The sequence below is a fragment of the Cydia splendana genome, chromosome 20, assembly GCF_910591565.1.
Source record: "Cydia splendana chromosome 20, ilCydSple1.2, whole genome shotgun sequence".
Classification (NCBI taxonomy): Eukaryota; Metazoa; Arthropoda; class Insecta; order Lepidoptera; family Tortricidae; genus Cydia; species Cydia splendana.
Genome location: NC_085979.1, coordinates 7139056 through 7154523, shown reverse-complemented (window position 1 = coordinate 7154523; position 15468 = coordinate 7139056). Strand labels below are relative to the sequence as shown.

Sequence of the window (15468 nt, the reverse complement as noted above, 5' to 3'; positions counted from 1 at the left end):
ATCTTATGGATTGCCGGAGGGACTATGCAAATGGATCGCTAGCTTTTTGTCCGGCAGACGCATACGAGCCGTAGTAGACGGAAGCTGCTCCGATAGATTGGACATTAACGCTGGCGTTCCGCAAGGTTCTGTGCTATCCCCAACGCTGTTTTTGCTGCACATCAATGACATGTTGTCTACCGATGACATTCATTGCTATGCAGACGACAGTACTGGGGATGCCTATTACACAGGCCGTGCCAATATCGCTCGTTCTGTGGTGCTGGAGAGTCTTGAAAAGCTTGTGTCGGACATTGAGAGCACTCTATAAAGAGTTTCGGTGTGGGGTCGGGACAATTTAGTGCGATTCAACCCCACCAAGACACAAGTTTGCGCGTTCACCGCTAAGAAAACCCCATTTACTGTGGTCCCACAGTTCCAGGGCACAGCCCTTACCATGTCAGGGAGTATTGGGATCCTAGGTGTCGACATCTCCAGTGACGTCCAATTCCGTAGCCACCTGGAAGGTAAGGCTGCGCTGGCATCTAAAAAACTCGGTGTGCTCAATAAAGCGAGGCGATACTTTACTCCGGGGCAAAGACTGCTGCTTTATAAATCGTAAGTCAGACCCCACATGGAGTACTGCTGTCACCTTTGGGCAGGAGCACCTGGATGCCAGCTTGGACCCTTCGACTCAGTCCAAAGGCGCGCTGTACGAATCGTCGATGATCCCAAACTCACAAGCGGTATTGAACCTTTAAGTCTAAGGAGAGACTGCCTCCTTGTGTGTGTTCTACCGCTTGTACAATGGGCTGTGCTCTGAGGAATTATTTGACATGATGCCAACGGCCGCTTTCTATCACCGCACCGCACGCCGTCGGCAGGGTGTTTATCCTCACACCCTAGAACCTAAATGGTCGCGTACTGTGCGATTTAAGAGGAATTTCCTCCCGCGGACGCTCCGGCTGTGGAATGAGCTCCCTTCCGAGGTTTTCCCGAGGGTCTACAGTATGGGGTTCTTCAAAAAAGGAGTGTACAGGTTTTTAAAAGGTCGGCAACGCGCTTGTAACACCTCTGGAGTTGCAGGCGTCCATAGGCTACGGTAACTGCTTACCATCAGGCGGGCCGTAAGCTTGTTTGCCACCGATGTGGTATGAAAAAAAAAAGTAATAGTACTACCGTACATAAAGGACACTTCCTACAAAACCGAAGTTTGACAGCGACCAACAGCGACTCAGGGTGGAATCATGATATCCCTTTCTAACTTATGGCACTATCCCTTTCGACTATTTAGGTTGTCAAAATTCAAGTAATTATCTTATCTGTGGTCGTGCACGCAAACGGACGCCAAGTTGTGTCAATCCTAATAATTGCTCGAAGCAATGCTGAGCCGAACGGAGCCGAGTTTGCCCGAAGTCAGGAGTGTCTCCCCACTGATAAGACTTCTATTGCTTCTGTTTCCAGTTCCCTCATTAGAAGAACAAATCCACCTCTTCAACCCGTCAAGATTATCCGATCTCCCCAATGTGCACACCGGGGCCAAGTGTAAACCCGGAAAGTTATACCGCGCGGATTGCAACAAATGCATTTGCACCAAATACGAGAGTCTGTTGTGCGAGAAACTGCTATGTCCGAACTATGAAGAAACTTATAAACTTCAGGCTCAGGAAATGTCTGGTAAGAGACACTAGTCATGCCTAGTGACATTTATTCTTTTTAACATCTTTTGTAACCGTGAGTTCAAAAAATCAGAAGACTAAGAACGAAAACTATTTTGAAGATGATTAGTTAAACCGTTTTTGAATTCTCGCAAAAAGTAATTCCTTCCAAGTAAAGGGCTAAGTGCTGAAAAGATGCTCTCTTTTGTTTGGCCAATCACTGAACCCTAGACTGAACATGGCCCGACATGCTTTGAGCCGCTTTCATGATACTCGTAGTTGCCCAAGATAGGTATAATTGATAATAGGTATGAGATACCGTCCAACGTTTTTAGGGTTCCGAACCCAAAGGGTAAAAACGGGACTCTATTAAGGCTCCGTCAGACATAGGCGTTTTGCGAGCGTGGCGTGAGCGGGGCGCGATGAAAGCGGCGCGCGCGGCGCTGGCGGGCCGCTCGCGTCCCGCCCGCATCGCGCTCTGCGGACGCCGGCGGAACGCGCACGTCGCGCCAACATCATGCTCGCGGCCCGCCAGCGCCGCGCTCACAACCCGCCCGCACCTATCTTTCTAAAGAAGCAATTATTGCCTAATAAAATAGTTTTTTTAATCTAATCGAACACCTTCATACGTAGTTTATTGCATTACTACAGGAAATATCAAACAGGTCATTTTATAGAAGAAAAAAAAAACATTTTTAACCGCCTTCAAAAAAAAAGGTTCTCAGTTTGACCCGTATGTATGTATTTCGCGATTATCTCGCGTTTGGCTGAACCGATTTTGATGCGGTTTTCAGAAAAGTGTTTGTTACATCCTGGAGAAGGTTTTAGTATACATAAATCTGAGCAAATGCTCAACCCTGGCTCTACCTAGTGGAAGTCAGGTTTGGTGCAACATAGGCCCACGCTATTTTGGTCATCCGTCACATCTTGATGAGCACTTGGGAGAGCAGTTCCTTTAGGTACAGCCAGGGTTCAGCAACAGCTCTATTTCAGGTACTGCTCTCCCAAGTGCTCATCAAGATGTGACGGATGACCAAAATAGCGTGGGCCTATGTTGCACCAAACCTGAGTTCCACTAGGTACAGCCAGGGTTCAGCATCAGCTCTATCTTGGGTACTGCTCTCCCAAGTGCTCGTCAAGATGTGACGGATGACCAAAATAGCGTGGGCCTATGTTGCACCAAACCTGAGTTCCACTAGGTACAGCCAGGGTTCAGCATCAGCTCTATCTTGGGTACTGCTCTCCAAAGTGCTCGTCAAGATGTGACGGATAACCAAAATAGCGTGGGCCTATGTTGCACCAAACCTGAGTTCCATTAGGTACAGCCAGGGTTCAGCATCAGCTCTATTTCAGGTACTGCTCTCCCAAGTGCTCATCAAGATGTGACGGATGACCAAAATAGCGTGGGCCTATGTTGCACCGAACCTGAGTTCCACTAGGTACAGCCAGGGTTCAGCATCAGCTCTATCTTGGGTACTGCTTTCCCGAGTGCTCATTAAGATGTGACGGATGACCAAAATAGCGTGGGCCTATGTTGCACCAAACCTGACTTCCACTAGGTAGAGCCAGGGTTCAGCATTTGCTCAGATTTATGTATACTAAAACCTTCTCCTGAATGTAACAAACACTTTTCTGAAAACCGCATCAAAGTCGGTTCAGCCAAACGCGAGATAATCGCGAACAAACATACATACGGGTCAAACTGAGAACCTTTTTTTTGAAGGTGGTTAAAAATACTTCAACTTTGTCATTTTTGGCAGTAATGCAGTCGGCAGCTATACTGCAGCAGTATTGCAGCATGCACTACTGCCGACTGAATTACTGAGGCAAATATCAAAAATTTTGTCAGCATCATCGTATTTGACATTTGCTGCAGTAATGTAGTCGGCGGTATTGTCGCATATACTGCTTGCAGGCTACAAAACGCTCGTGATACTATTCAACGTCCATGATCATGCTTTCCAACGTCCAACGTTCAGTAATCGAGTGACTGCTCGCAACACGCGCTGTGTTGTGTGTGACTGCGCGGGCGTGATCAAAGCGGGTCGCGCGCGCGGCGCGCCGGCGGGCCGCTGCGTCCAAGCGCAGATCGCGCGCGCGACGCGCTCGCGTCACGCTCGCATCGCGCCCCGCTCACGCCGTGCTTTGAAAACGCTCATGTCTGACGGAGCCTTTACTAAGACTCCACTGTCCGTCTGTCCGTCCGTCTGTCTGTCACCAGGCTGTATCTCATGAACCATGATAGCTAGACAATTGAAATTTTCACAGATTATGTATTTCTGTTGCCGCTATAACAACAAATACTAAAAACAAAATGAAATAAATATTTAAGTGGGGCTCCCATACAACAAACGTGATTTTTTTTGCTGTTTTTTGCGTAATGGTACGGAACCCTTCGTACGCGAGTCCGACTCGCACTTGGCCGGTTTTATTCTTTTTCAGGAAAACCTTGCGAAGACGGTGACATAATGAGGCAACAGTGTATTGAATGTGTTTGTAAGAACAGTACATTTGCCTGTGACGTCAAGAAAAACTGTAATCCTTTCGGTCAGCCACTCGGAGCGAAGAAAAAAAAATGTGTTCCGGGTCAGAAGTATCCCAATCTGTGAGTGACTTATACAACACTGTTCCTTAAGTATTTTTACACTACATTGGTGACAAATGGGCGTGCAGCCCATCGCTTAAATTCGGCAGATGTATTTTTAACCATTTAACGTATATCTCAGGACTGGCCTTAACGGACAATAAGAATGGTGCATGAATGGGGCCAGTACAGCGGTGTGACACCGCTACAACGCGATTGGTTGACGCGTTCGCATCACGCGCGCGATTGGTCGCAACTAGTTGCGTTAGACTGCACTATTGGCTCGAATTCGTGAGTGACACCCTTGATCTAGTACCATTTTTAGTGCCCGTAAGGCCAATCCTTAGAGATATATATACGCCAATGTTTTAACCGACTTTAACGACGTTTTCAATACGATGGAATCTTTGTTTGTTCTTAGGTTTTTTTTCTGTTCGACGACGATTTTCATTTACCTCCTATTAATAATATATATCTCTACGGATAGGATCTGACAATGGGATCCTGACATTGAGGGAACTCTTTCAATATTATAACTTGATTTGGATATTTTCTTTAGTAATGCGCGCATTTGCTCTTCGAAAAGTTGGAAAGCACCACTTAAAAATATGGACCTACTGATGAAGACCATTAAATGACGATGGCATAATAATATAAAACCTATTAGGCCAGTTTTTGAAGTCTGTCCTTTTTTTTAAAGATTATAAATAAAGGATATGCCAATTGAGAATCTATATTCATATTCACAGGCCCAACAGACCGCCATGTATTTGCACGGCTAAGGGCGAACAACTCTGTTCATCATCATTAATTCTCGTCGGAGCTCCGAAGAAGAGGATCAGGCCCTTAGAGCAAGCGTTTTCGGACCCACACAGCGGGAAGAAGTGTACGCCTGGTGTGGTTTATAAGTACGTAAAAACCTACCGTAAAATCATTGAGCTATTTATTAATAGGGGGGTTTTCAGAAAAAATGGTACCATTGGTTTTTTCTATAAATTACCAACTTTTGGGTTATTTAGACTCAGAATGAATTTATTCAATGTCTTTCAGATAGGTTACAATTTATAAAAGACTCAGAATCACGAATAGGTAATCAGAATACTATTGAATGAGATAAAGAAAAAAAGTGTCCCCAGTTTTTCATACAAATTTTGGGTAGCAGTTTTGTGACGATCCATACAAAATGTATGTGAAAATGTCGGTCTTGCATCGGTCTATTCAGCCACCAAAAACGGTGCCTCTCCGGTGTTACACCATAAATCGTATACAATAGACTTGAATAGACGAAAAGGCCTAAATGTTAATATACATATAACTACATTTCACAGAAAAGAATGCAACACTTGCTCATGTTCAAAAAAACAACTTCTCCGCTGCACAACAATGACGTGTCTCAGCGAAGACGAGGCATTAAAACTTTTCATAGGAAGTCGCAGGCCTCGCAAACATCGCCGTCGGCCTCAAGAAAAAACGGTTCGCCCGCCAAAACGAACTGAAGGGCAGGTAAATTTCATTATTAGGTACTTCAATGGAATCGCGTACGTTTCGATGGGCTGAATGCCGACTGAGTTTAAAGCTTAAGGCACTGGAGGTGCGGAGTTTTATGTACCTAAAATCGTACCGCTTTTTTATTTAGATCACAATACGGTTGCCAAAAATTTAATTAGCAATCTTGATGATTTTTTTTAATGACTTACATTACAACGATTCGAATCCTGATTTTCTGTCATTCGCTCGATAGTAAAAAGAAACACGAACACAGGTCTAGAGTTAGACCAAGAAAAGTCTGCAGAGATTTTGATAGCCCACGTAGTGCAAGTGTTATTTTAAACGTCAAACTTCTATGAAACTATGAGTATTATGACGTATAAATAACACTTGCACTGCGTGGGCTATCGAAATCGATGCAGATTTTTCTTGGTCTAACTCTAAAACTCACTTTACAAATTTGTAAAAATTTATGCCTTATGATGATATGATAGCTCGCAGGTTCAGCCGGTGTACAGCGCAAGTAAAAATAACATTATTTCGAGCGTTCTGTACATCGCTGTACACCTGCAGCCTGTGGACTCGATATACGCAAAGGGCTTTTAACGCCATGCGCGTACAATATAATGACGCGTTCAGGGTACTGTTGCGGCTGCCTCGGTACTGCAGTGCGTCCGGCATGTTCGCTGATGCTCATGTGGACGGATTCCACGCGACACTGCGCAAGCGCTGCGCCGCGACGCTCCGCAGGGTGCGCGACAGCCGCCACAGTCAGTAATCAGTAATCAGTAATCAGTAATTTATTGCTTTCATAGGTACAATTAGGTCTTACATTAGAATGGTGAACAAGCTATGAACCCTGAAAGGGCACTGCAATTTAACTATGTAACTTACAATCTAACAATAATATTACGAAACATAAACTTAATCGCAATATAAATAATTGTGGAAATATTACATTCATGAGATCTTTATATTTCTATCATATACCTAACATAAATTTAACTTTCAAAAAACTCTTGCATATTATAAAAACAGTTGTCTAGTAGATATTTTGCAAGTTTTTTGTTAAATATATTGTCAACATTTTCGTTTTTAATATCTATTGGAAGCTTGTTGTAAATCTTTATGCACATTATATATGGACTAGAGCTATGGATACTTAAATTTGAAAATGGAACTGGAATTGTATTTCTAGGGCGTAAATTTGAGGTAGTCGGATCTTTTGGTACTGGAAAGAAGTCGTTATATTTTCTTTTGAATTTAGTTATCTCGAGTATGTATAAAGATGTTAATGTTAATATGTTGAGTTTACGGAAATGAGGTCGACAACTATCTGTTAGGTTTATGTTGCTTAGGATTCTTATGCATTTCTTTTGTAAGATAAACAGGTCGTGTATGTTGGTGCTATTGCCCCACATAACTATACCGTATCGGAGCCAGGAGTGAGCAAAAGCATAGTAGGTACATAAGGCGGTTTTTACATCTGTATGTTTCTTTACTTCTCTTAGAGCGTATATAAATGAAGATAGTTTTGATATGATTTTTTGGATATGGAGTTTCCAGTTTACGTTTGTATCTATTTCGATGCCTAGTAAATTGGAGGAATTTACGCAATCTATGGTTTGATTATTGTATTTATAATTGATGGATAAGCTACTTTTCTGATGTGGTTTAAACTGCATGATCTTTGTTTTTTCTACGTTTAATTCAAGGTTATGGAGATTTAACCAATCAACTACTTTAGTGAGGGTGGCGTTTAAAAGAGAATTTAGGTTATTTTCATGTGTAGAGTATGGAAAAACTATGGAGATATCGTCTGCAAATAGGATGCTAGTTTGGTCAAGTATTTTAGGGAGGTCGTTGATATATATTAGGAATAGGAGGCACCCGAGTACACTGCCTTGTGGGATAGATCCTGACATAATTACGGTTTTGGATTTTACTTGCTCTATTAACTTTGTTTTATGATTGTGGTATTCTATTTGCACATATTGTTCACGTTTTGTCAAATATGATTGGAACCATGAATGCGCAATGCCCCTCACTCCTATATTGTAGAGTTTGTTTAGTAAAATCTTATAATTTACTTTGTCATATGCCTTACTTAAGTCTAACAGGACTCCGATTGCGTAGTTCTTACTGTCAATGATATTAAGGATTTCTTGTATATATTTATATAGAGCTAAAGTTGTAGATCTGTTCTTGCGGAATCCGTTTTGGTTTTCATTTAAAATTTTAAATTTCTCACAGAATGAGTAAAGTCTATTTGACATGGCGGTTTCTTATACTTTAGCAAAAGTTGGTAATAGGGCTATTGGTCGGTATTGCGCTGGATTACCAGTCTCCTGGCCGTTGTTGCTGACAGATGGGACAGTGGCCTGATAAGGCACTGGTCCTCTCTGCATTTGTCATTAGTACCTAAGATAGTCATTTAAGTTTATTTTTAAGTTAACCTTAGCTATAAGTTTTTTAAATTGTTAAGATGTACTAACAAAATATGGACCATGTTTGTCTGAAATAAATGCATTTTATTTTATTTTATTTTATTTATTTATTTTTAAAGCCAAAAGTATGAGAATTGCTTAAAAATGCGGTATTGTATTTTTGAGGGAATTTATTGAATTTTTTTTTTAACTTATAACAAATTAAAATGCAATAACATGATATCCGCGGTCCCGAGCACACGCATCCATCTCGCGCACGCTTACGCAGTGAGATTGAGAGAAGAACCCGAATCTACGGGGCCCCAATTAGGTAGGTATACGCGATTGTGTAAAAATCGTGACTTTGAATCTGTGTTTTGACAGGTAACTTTCTTGGGCTCAAGTCCCAAGGAGCAACCTGGAACGAGTAGGCCTCTAAAAGTTCGCCATCCTCGGCTTCTCAAAGAAAAAACGGTTCGTCCTCCAAAACGAGTTGAAGGACGGACACCATTCTTGGACGCACATTTCTTGGACTCAAGTGCCGAGGATGAGCCTAGAACGAGTAGGCCTCGCAAGCCTCATCGACCTCTTCAAGAAAAAACGGTTCATCCGCCAATGCACTCAAGTGCTGAGGAGCAACCTGGAACTAATAGGCCTCGAAGATTATCTAAAAAGGTCAAAGAATTCGATAAAGCGTTTCTAGATGGCAAAAAGTGTGAACCTCATGTAGTATATCGGTAAGTGAATACGAATATAATTTTGTACCTTTTATCGACGAAGATTCTCTATTCAATGAGTAAGGTGTATTTGGATACTTAATTTTGAAACCCTGCCGAATGGCGGGTAATTGGCGTAGGTATAGGTAAGTATTACATTCTGAAAATTTTCTGTTTTAAGGATGACTCACGTTAGACCGGACCGTGTCCGCGGAGCTTCCGGCCCTTACTTTTCTATGACATGACAGGTGATCACGTGATGCTATCCACAGAAAACGATGCTCCGGCCCGGTCCGGTCTAACGTGAGTCATCCTTTATTTGACTCGAGTGTTAAAAGGGCAGGTATCTAATTATCACAACCCTTATACTTTTTACATGAAGTCGTGGCTAGACTGCAGACATATTTATATACTGAGTTGCTGACAAAGTGCTATTTTTTTAGGAAAGAATGCAATAAATGCAGTTGCACTCAAGAAGGACATCTCCAATGTACGACCATGACTTGTCCCAATAAAGATTGATGATCGTGCGACGACCATCAAATCAATGTGAATAAAGATAATTAAGCTAGAGAAATAGGATTTGTGTTTTGTTATTTTTTTTATCAAGCAGAAACGTCTGCGAGCGATACTAACACGATGCCCACGGTAACGGTACCGTACAGTCTGTATCTTTAGGCATTAAAAAAAAAGTAAACAAAATCTACCCTCAAATGGCTCCTTAAGCCAGTTGAGGGTAGATGAAAACATTACACGATCAAATAATGTAGGTTAAAGTCAGGTCGTGCAGTGACAGATCCAGGCGGTTTTGTATTTGGTTGGTTAACTAATAAATGTTATAACTACCCGAAAATGTACAAATTATTTGTTACCTAAAGATACAGAGTATAGGTTCGGCAAGTAAGTTGGCAGAAGCGATTGGACCGGTGTTACAATGGTCGCAGGTTCGAATCCATGGTTCCATTTTTATCGCCTGTCACTATGCCCGTTACTTTCGCACTTACATATATACTTGTTAGAGTGTGACAGGCATGGTGACAAGCGACCATGACACGCAGGCAGAGGCATGGTGGCATGGGAGAGGTGGTGATGGTGATAAAAATGTGACCGTGCTACTTTAAAGATAAAGAGAATCGATAAAAGCCATTTAACTTATTTGTCTTAGATTAAATTAAGAGTTTATGACTTAGAATTAAATAACGTGAACGAATATAAACTTGTAAGTACATATATAGTTTTGAGTTAAAATTAGCATTACATATACAACAATGGATAGGAAACCACGTATTCTAATACTTATAACTTTGTATTGTATTTCTTCAACAGAAGCAGTTTTTTGTAAGTATATTCATAAATAAAATAATTCTTTGTAATTATAATCATGTAACAGATAATTCAGATAAACTATTTTTTATTAAATAAGATACAATTGCACCACTTCGAACAAGATTTGAACCTACGAATTTCTACCACATTGGAACGTTAGTTGTCGAAAGACCATGCTTTGATAGCCTTGGATTGTAAGAAAAGCTCACTTGAAAATCACATTCGAAGAAATGATTTTATTTTTGTGTATTTCGTTAAAAATAATTCATAATTATATTAAGGTGCCGCAGGTTCAAAGAGCGGAGCTTTTGAAAATTCTTACCGCTTTTTTAGATCACAATAGGTAGGTATGATTGCCAAATAATTAATTAGTAATCTTGAGGATTTCTCTAGTAACTTCATCGATTCGAATCCTGATTTTTTGGCTAACTACAACTTTTTTTTAAATACACTTTAAATATTTGTAACAATTTATGCACAAATGCTAAAAATATGAAAATTGCTCCTAAAAATGCGCAATTTTATGGAACTCATCGATTACGTTTTTTTTGGTAAAACTCGCAACAAAATCAATCACACAATCTTGCACACCGTTTCACCCACAGACTTACGAAACGCTAAGTTTCACCGTCCAAACTAAGTAAAATAACTTGCTTTCAGCTCAAAATAAGTATATTAGAACTGAAATCAATGATGGCGAAGTATGCGTCAAAGGACAGTTATACAGGAAGGACTGTAATACTTGCCACTGCATCGGCTCGCATTTAGTGTGTACCAAAATGGGATGTTTGAGACACGCCAAAGGAAGGACATCCAACGAGGACCAACGGAACAGTAACGAACAAGTCTGCGTCCCGGGGAAGTTCTATAAGGATGGGTGTAAAAGATGCTTCTGTAGTGAGGAGAAGCGGCTGCTATGTGGTCCTATAGACTGCAATACAGTTAGTAAACGTAAGTTATTTTACAAGCTTTTATTTAACTTGCAATGTATCTACAATGCATTATGAATTATGATGGTACCATCGAGCTTCTGATGATGGACACAGAAGTTGGCCATAGGAACTCTGTGATACAACAAAACCTAATTTTTGCGTTTGGGTTTGTTAGAATTGTTTCGATGAGTATTAGTTACCTGTTGAAAAAAAGTACCGTCAACGCTAAATATTTTTTTTGACAAACAACTTATTGAGTATCTATCTATGTGTGTCATCCACACTTTAGTTTTCTATAAGAATCACGTGGTCACTGATCACCCGTCATAGAAAACGAATGATCGGTATCCTCGGCCTTGACTTTGACGGCCTTTTAACTTAGAGGGACTCTATTTCCAAATAATTTTACATACATATTTTATTGACTTTATTGCAGTCCCAACAACGCACGAGGCCATCCATTCTCACAGTAAATATTCCCCCTCACAACAACACGAGCTTCCTATTCTGAAGCATAGATCCTCCGAATGTACCCCCGGATCGTCTTATCGACTCGACTGCAACACCTGTCTCTGTCTTGCCAACGGGAACCTGCAGTGTGGACAGATGCTCTGTCCTAGTCATGATGATTTGCACATAGTTAAAGCGAAAGCTTTGTCAGGTGGGCATTCTGTATTTTTGTTATGAGATAGTTAACTAAATTAATTTAACCCATTCAGGGCTAAGAACCCGACTGTCGGGTACACCGTTCGTAGCGACTACGCGTTACATACGGCGAAACCGTGGCTACGCGCTACGAGCGTAACCCGTAGCACTTAGTGGCAATGAATGTGTTTAAGTCACGCAAACCCATTGCTAAAAAGCCGCTCTCATACAATCGATGTTACGTTTGCTTTTTAAAACTACATGCTCAAATTACATGAAACTTGGCATGAACGTCTACGTACAACATACCTAGCTACATTTTCGGTACCTACTAAACTAAACATTGTTATAACTACAAAGAAAAATGGAGCGGGTAATCGTTTTGAAGGTATGATAATCGCAAATTTAGGTACCTGAGGTACCTAGGTAGTTACTACTACTAGTAGGAGGTAGGTACTACCTACCTATTTGTATTATAATTTCTACCACCAAAAACCAGTAGATACAGTACGTGACTTGAATGTTCATATTAAAGTACATGTTAATTATTTCAGAATGTTCTAACAAAGCTTGGACGATGCATCGATAACTGAGTTTATATCATAACATTTTGCCCCCTAAAATCTGTCCATGATACATGATAATTGAGTAAAAACTATGCTATCTCTACAGGCCAACCATGCGACGACCTTGACATTATAGATAAAAATCTGGAATGCGTGCTATGTCAATGCGTAGGCGGCACCAATGTATGCCACGCTAAACCCAACTGTGAGCCGGCCAAGAAACATGAACCGATCGAGGAGAACTCAGGGAAAGAATGCACCCCGGGGATGATATACAAGTAAGTGTGCTTTGGCACTTAGGTATTATTATTCTTCTTCTACCTAGCGTTATCCCGGCCTTTGCCAGGGTCCGCTTTCCTACTGCTTTTATTATGTGCTTGCTATGTCAATGCGTGGACGGCACTAATGTATGCCAAGCGAAACCCAACTGTGTGCCGGTCAAGAAGTATGAACCGATCGAGAACTCAGGGAAAGAATGTACCTACTCTGCTGGGGATGATATACAAGTGAGTGTACTTTGGTATTAATGTATTATTATGTGCTTGCTCTGTCAATGCGTCGACCGCACTAATGTACAATTGTACATAGGTATGCCGTATGGCAATGTGAAACCCAACTGAGCCGTCCAAGACGTATGAAACCCAACTGATCGAGGAGAACTCATCCCCGGGGTGCATTCCTTAATGTACCCCGGGGATATTATATATATGTACAATCGCCTGCGCTCGCGGTGTTCCAGTTAAGAAAAAGTTGCCTTAATCCTTTACTACCTGCTCCCTGCAAGGCGTTCAAACGAGTACTTATCGCCCTAATGGTGGAACACCGCAAGCGCAGGCGATTGTACAAATGAATGTTCTAGAGCAGTGTTTTTCAAACTTTTTCACGAGGCGACCCCCTTAGTACGTACAAAATATTTCGCTGTAAATGTCATTTACCTACAGGCGAGCCTGCAACAAGTGTTTGTGCACAGAAACCCACAGTCTCCGATGCACAATGAAGAGTTGCCTCAGCAAAGCGCAAGCCAGCCGTGCTCACATGATACGGAAGGCCTGGGTGGACTATACATTGCGGAAGGCAGGGAAGAAAACTTAATTTTATTATTAAGATTTTGTTAATAAATGAGCATAACTAGTTTTGCATTACGTCTACTATTAAGTTTCTTTGAGAGTCCCCACACTATAATAGTCTGTATCTTTCTTAGGTATTTAAATAAAAGTAAACAAAATCCACCCTCAAATGGCTCGTTAAGCCAATTGAGGGTAGATGAAAACATTACACGATAAAATAATGTAGGTTAAAGTCAGGTCGTTCAGTGACAGATCTAGTCGGTTTTGTATTTGTTTGGTTAACCAATAAATGTTATAACTACCCGAAAATGTACAAATGATTAGTTTACTTTTATTTTTTAAATACTTAAAGATACAGAGTATTGCTTCTTTTGAGCGTCGGCGTCTAGTCTAGTATTTTATTTTCCTCTTTTACTTTAGGTTCTTTATTAATTGAAAACCAGCGTTGCAATAAATTTACTGCAACATCATGCTGAGTCGAGCCCCTTTTTAACATCACGCGGTTTTGTTTGTATGTCAACATAATTTTAATTTGATTTAGTAAGATTTTATGTTCAAATGTACAAATGTGTTGTTTGTGATGTTAACACGTTCACTGCGGGACAAATCTTGGTGAACTTTAAACTGGTGCGGTTGAGATCGAATCGGCCCAAATCTAAGCTCTTTTACAGTGCGGGTGAGGCCTTATCGACCTCAAATTTCAGTAGTTACTTACATCCTTCATAATTTTGCCTAGACGAGGATTAGGTGTTTTCTTTTGCGTTGTCTCCATTTGTCAGTAAATGTTTAATATACAGTTAGCTTCGCCCTTGGTTCTGACCTCTGGTTAAAGAAAAAATACCTAAAGATTTTTTGAGGTCTTTTAGGCCCCAAAACGCACTGAATTTTATCTGAGACTAGTGAAGGGAATGGCAATTATCGCTAAATTATCGATGAAAAAATCATCATTTCACCGAGCATCTTTGGTACAATATCTCAAAAGCCGTTTTTAGTCAATCTAATGCAGGGGTCTCCAAAATTTTATACATGAGGGCCATATTGCGCCTCAGAAACTTCGCGCGGGCCACCGTCCACCGTTTATTTGTATTAATTATTTAAACTAATTAGCAAACACTATCTATCGGTTACGATCGCTTTCGTATTTAGGTACCTACTTACCAATTATTTACGTGAAACACGCGTGGTTCGGTATCGAGTTATCGACAACTATGACCGCACTAACGTCAAGCGAACGACTCCCGCGTCGCCAGACGTCCCGCTCAGTGCGGCCTTGGGGTCACTTTCTTGAGGCGTAAATAAACCCCAACCCGCACTGTGTAGATAAAATATATACCCAGTGCGTTTGGGGCTTATTTTGACCTCAAACATTTTTTTTGTACCAACGAGTCCGGGTTTCAATAACATAAAGAAATGTATATTTGTCTTTATCGTACGCCTTGTAAGTAAATGGTGACAGCTCCCGCACGAGAGAGATAACACGAACTTTTAGCCCCGCACCAGCGTGTAGTCGAGCTTGGGGCGGTTTTGCCTCAAGCCGCAGTGAACGTGTTAAATTAAATGTTTATATGTGACGTCCCACGGTCAAAGGTACCTTATGGCGGGTATGGAGTTATGCATACCCCAGTAATCTACAATAAATAAGCTATCGATAACACAAAAGATCAACCTTCTAGGTTGCGTAGTTACAGAGATATGATTTTTTGAAAATAATGTTGTGAAATGAGCAACTTTACGATAGAGAAGTTTTAAGTTTAGCCGCCTAAAAAACTATGTTCCTGAAGTAAGTTACATAGTTGACTACAAATAATAATACCTTATATATCTGAGATTAAAAAAATATTGCGACTTGTTCTGTAATGCAAATAGAAACTTTTGATATCGACTGATTTATGTGTATACTAACCAATCTCTTGAAAATAAAGTTTTATTTCATTTTCACGATTGATTGCAATGAGCTCTCAAGATTTAAATTTTATCTATTAGAAAACGACACTGACAGACAGTTTAAGCAACAAACAATACCGATTTAGAGGTGAAAATGTATTTTCTGACTTTTTCATATAAAATCACAAAATTGAATA

The 15468-nt window shown here is 40.8% G+C and overlaps 1 protein-coding gene across 1 annotated transcript; it reads left to right on the top strand.

The window, feature by feature from the left end:
- The first annotated feature begins 436 nt into the window (after positions 1-436).
- Positions 437-13468, top strand: LOC134800675 (uncharacterized). The gene is made up of 12 exons (XM_063773157.1): positions 437-506; positions 1444-1656; positions 3553-3826; positions 4971-5129; positions 5550-5724; positions 8520-8872; positions 9124-9194; positions 10094-10189; positions 10838-11128; positions 11546-11770; positions 12427-12598; positions 13262-13468. The coding sequence occupies exons 1-12, from the start codon at positions 437-439 to the stop codon at positions 13410-13412; spliced, it is 2250 nt and encodes a 749-aa protein (XP_063629227.1). The 3' UTR covers positions 13413-13468.
- Positions 13469-15468: the final 2000 nt, after the last annotated feature.

Coding starts and splice junctions, on each gene's coding strand:
- LOC134800675 (XM_063773157.1), top strand. CDS start 437: ATGTCAGGGAGTATTGGGATCCTAGGTGTCGACATCTCCAGTGACGTC. Junction 3,827..4,970: donor GCCTTTACTAAGACTCCACT/GTCCGTCTGTCC, acceptor TCATATTCACAG/GCCCAACAGACCGCCATGTA. Junction 10,190..10,837: donor TTCAACAGAAGCAGTTTTTT/GTAAGTATATTC, acceptor ACTTGCTTTCAG/CTCAAAATAAGTATATTAGA.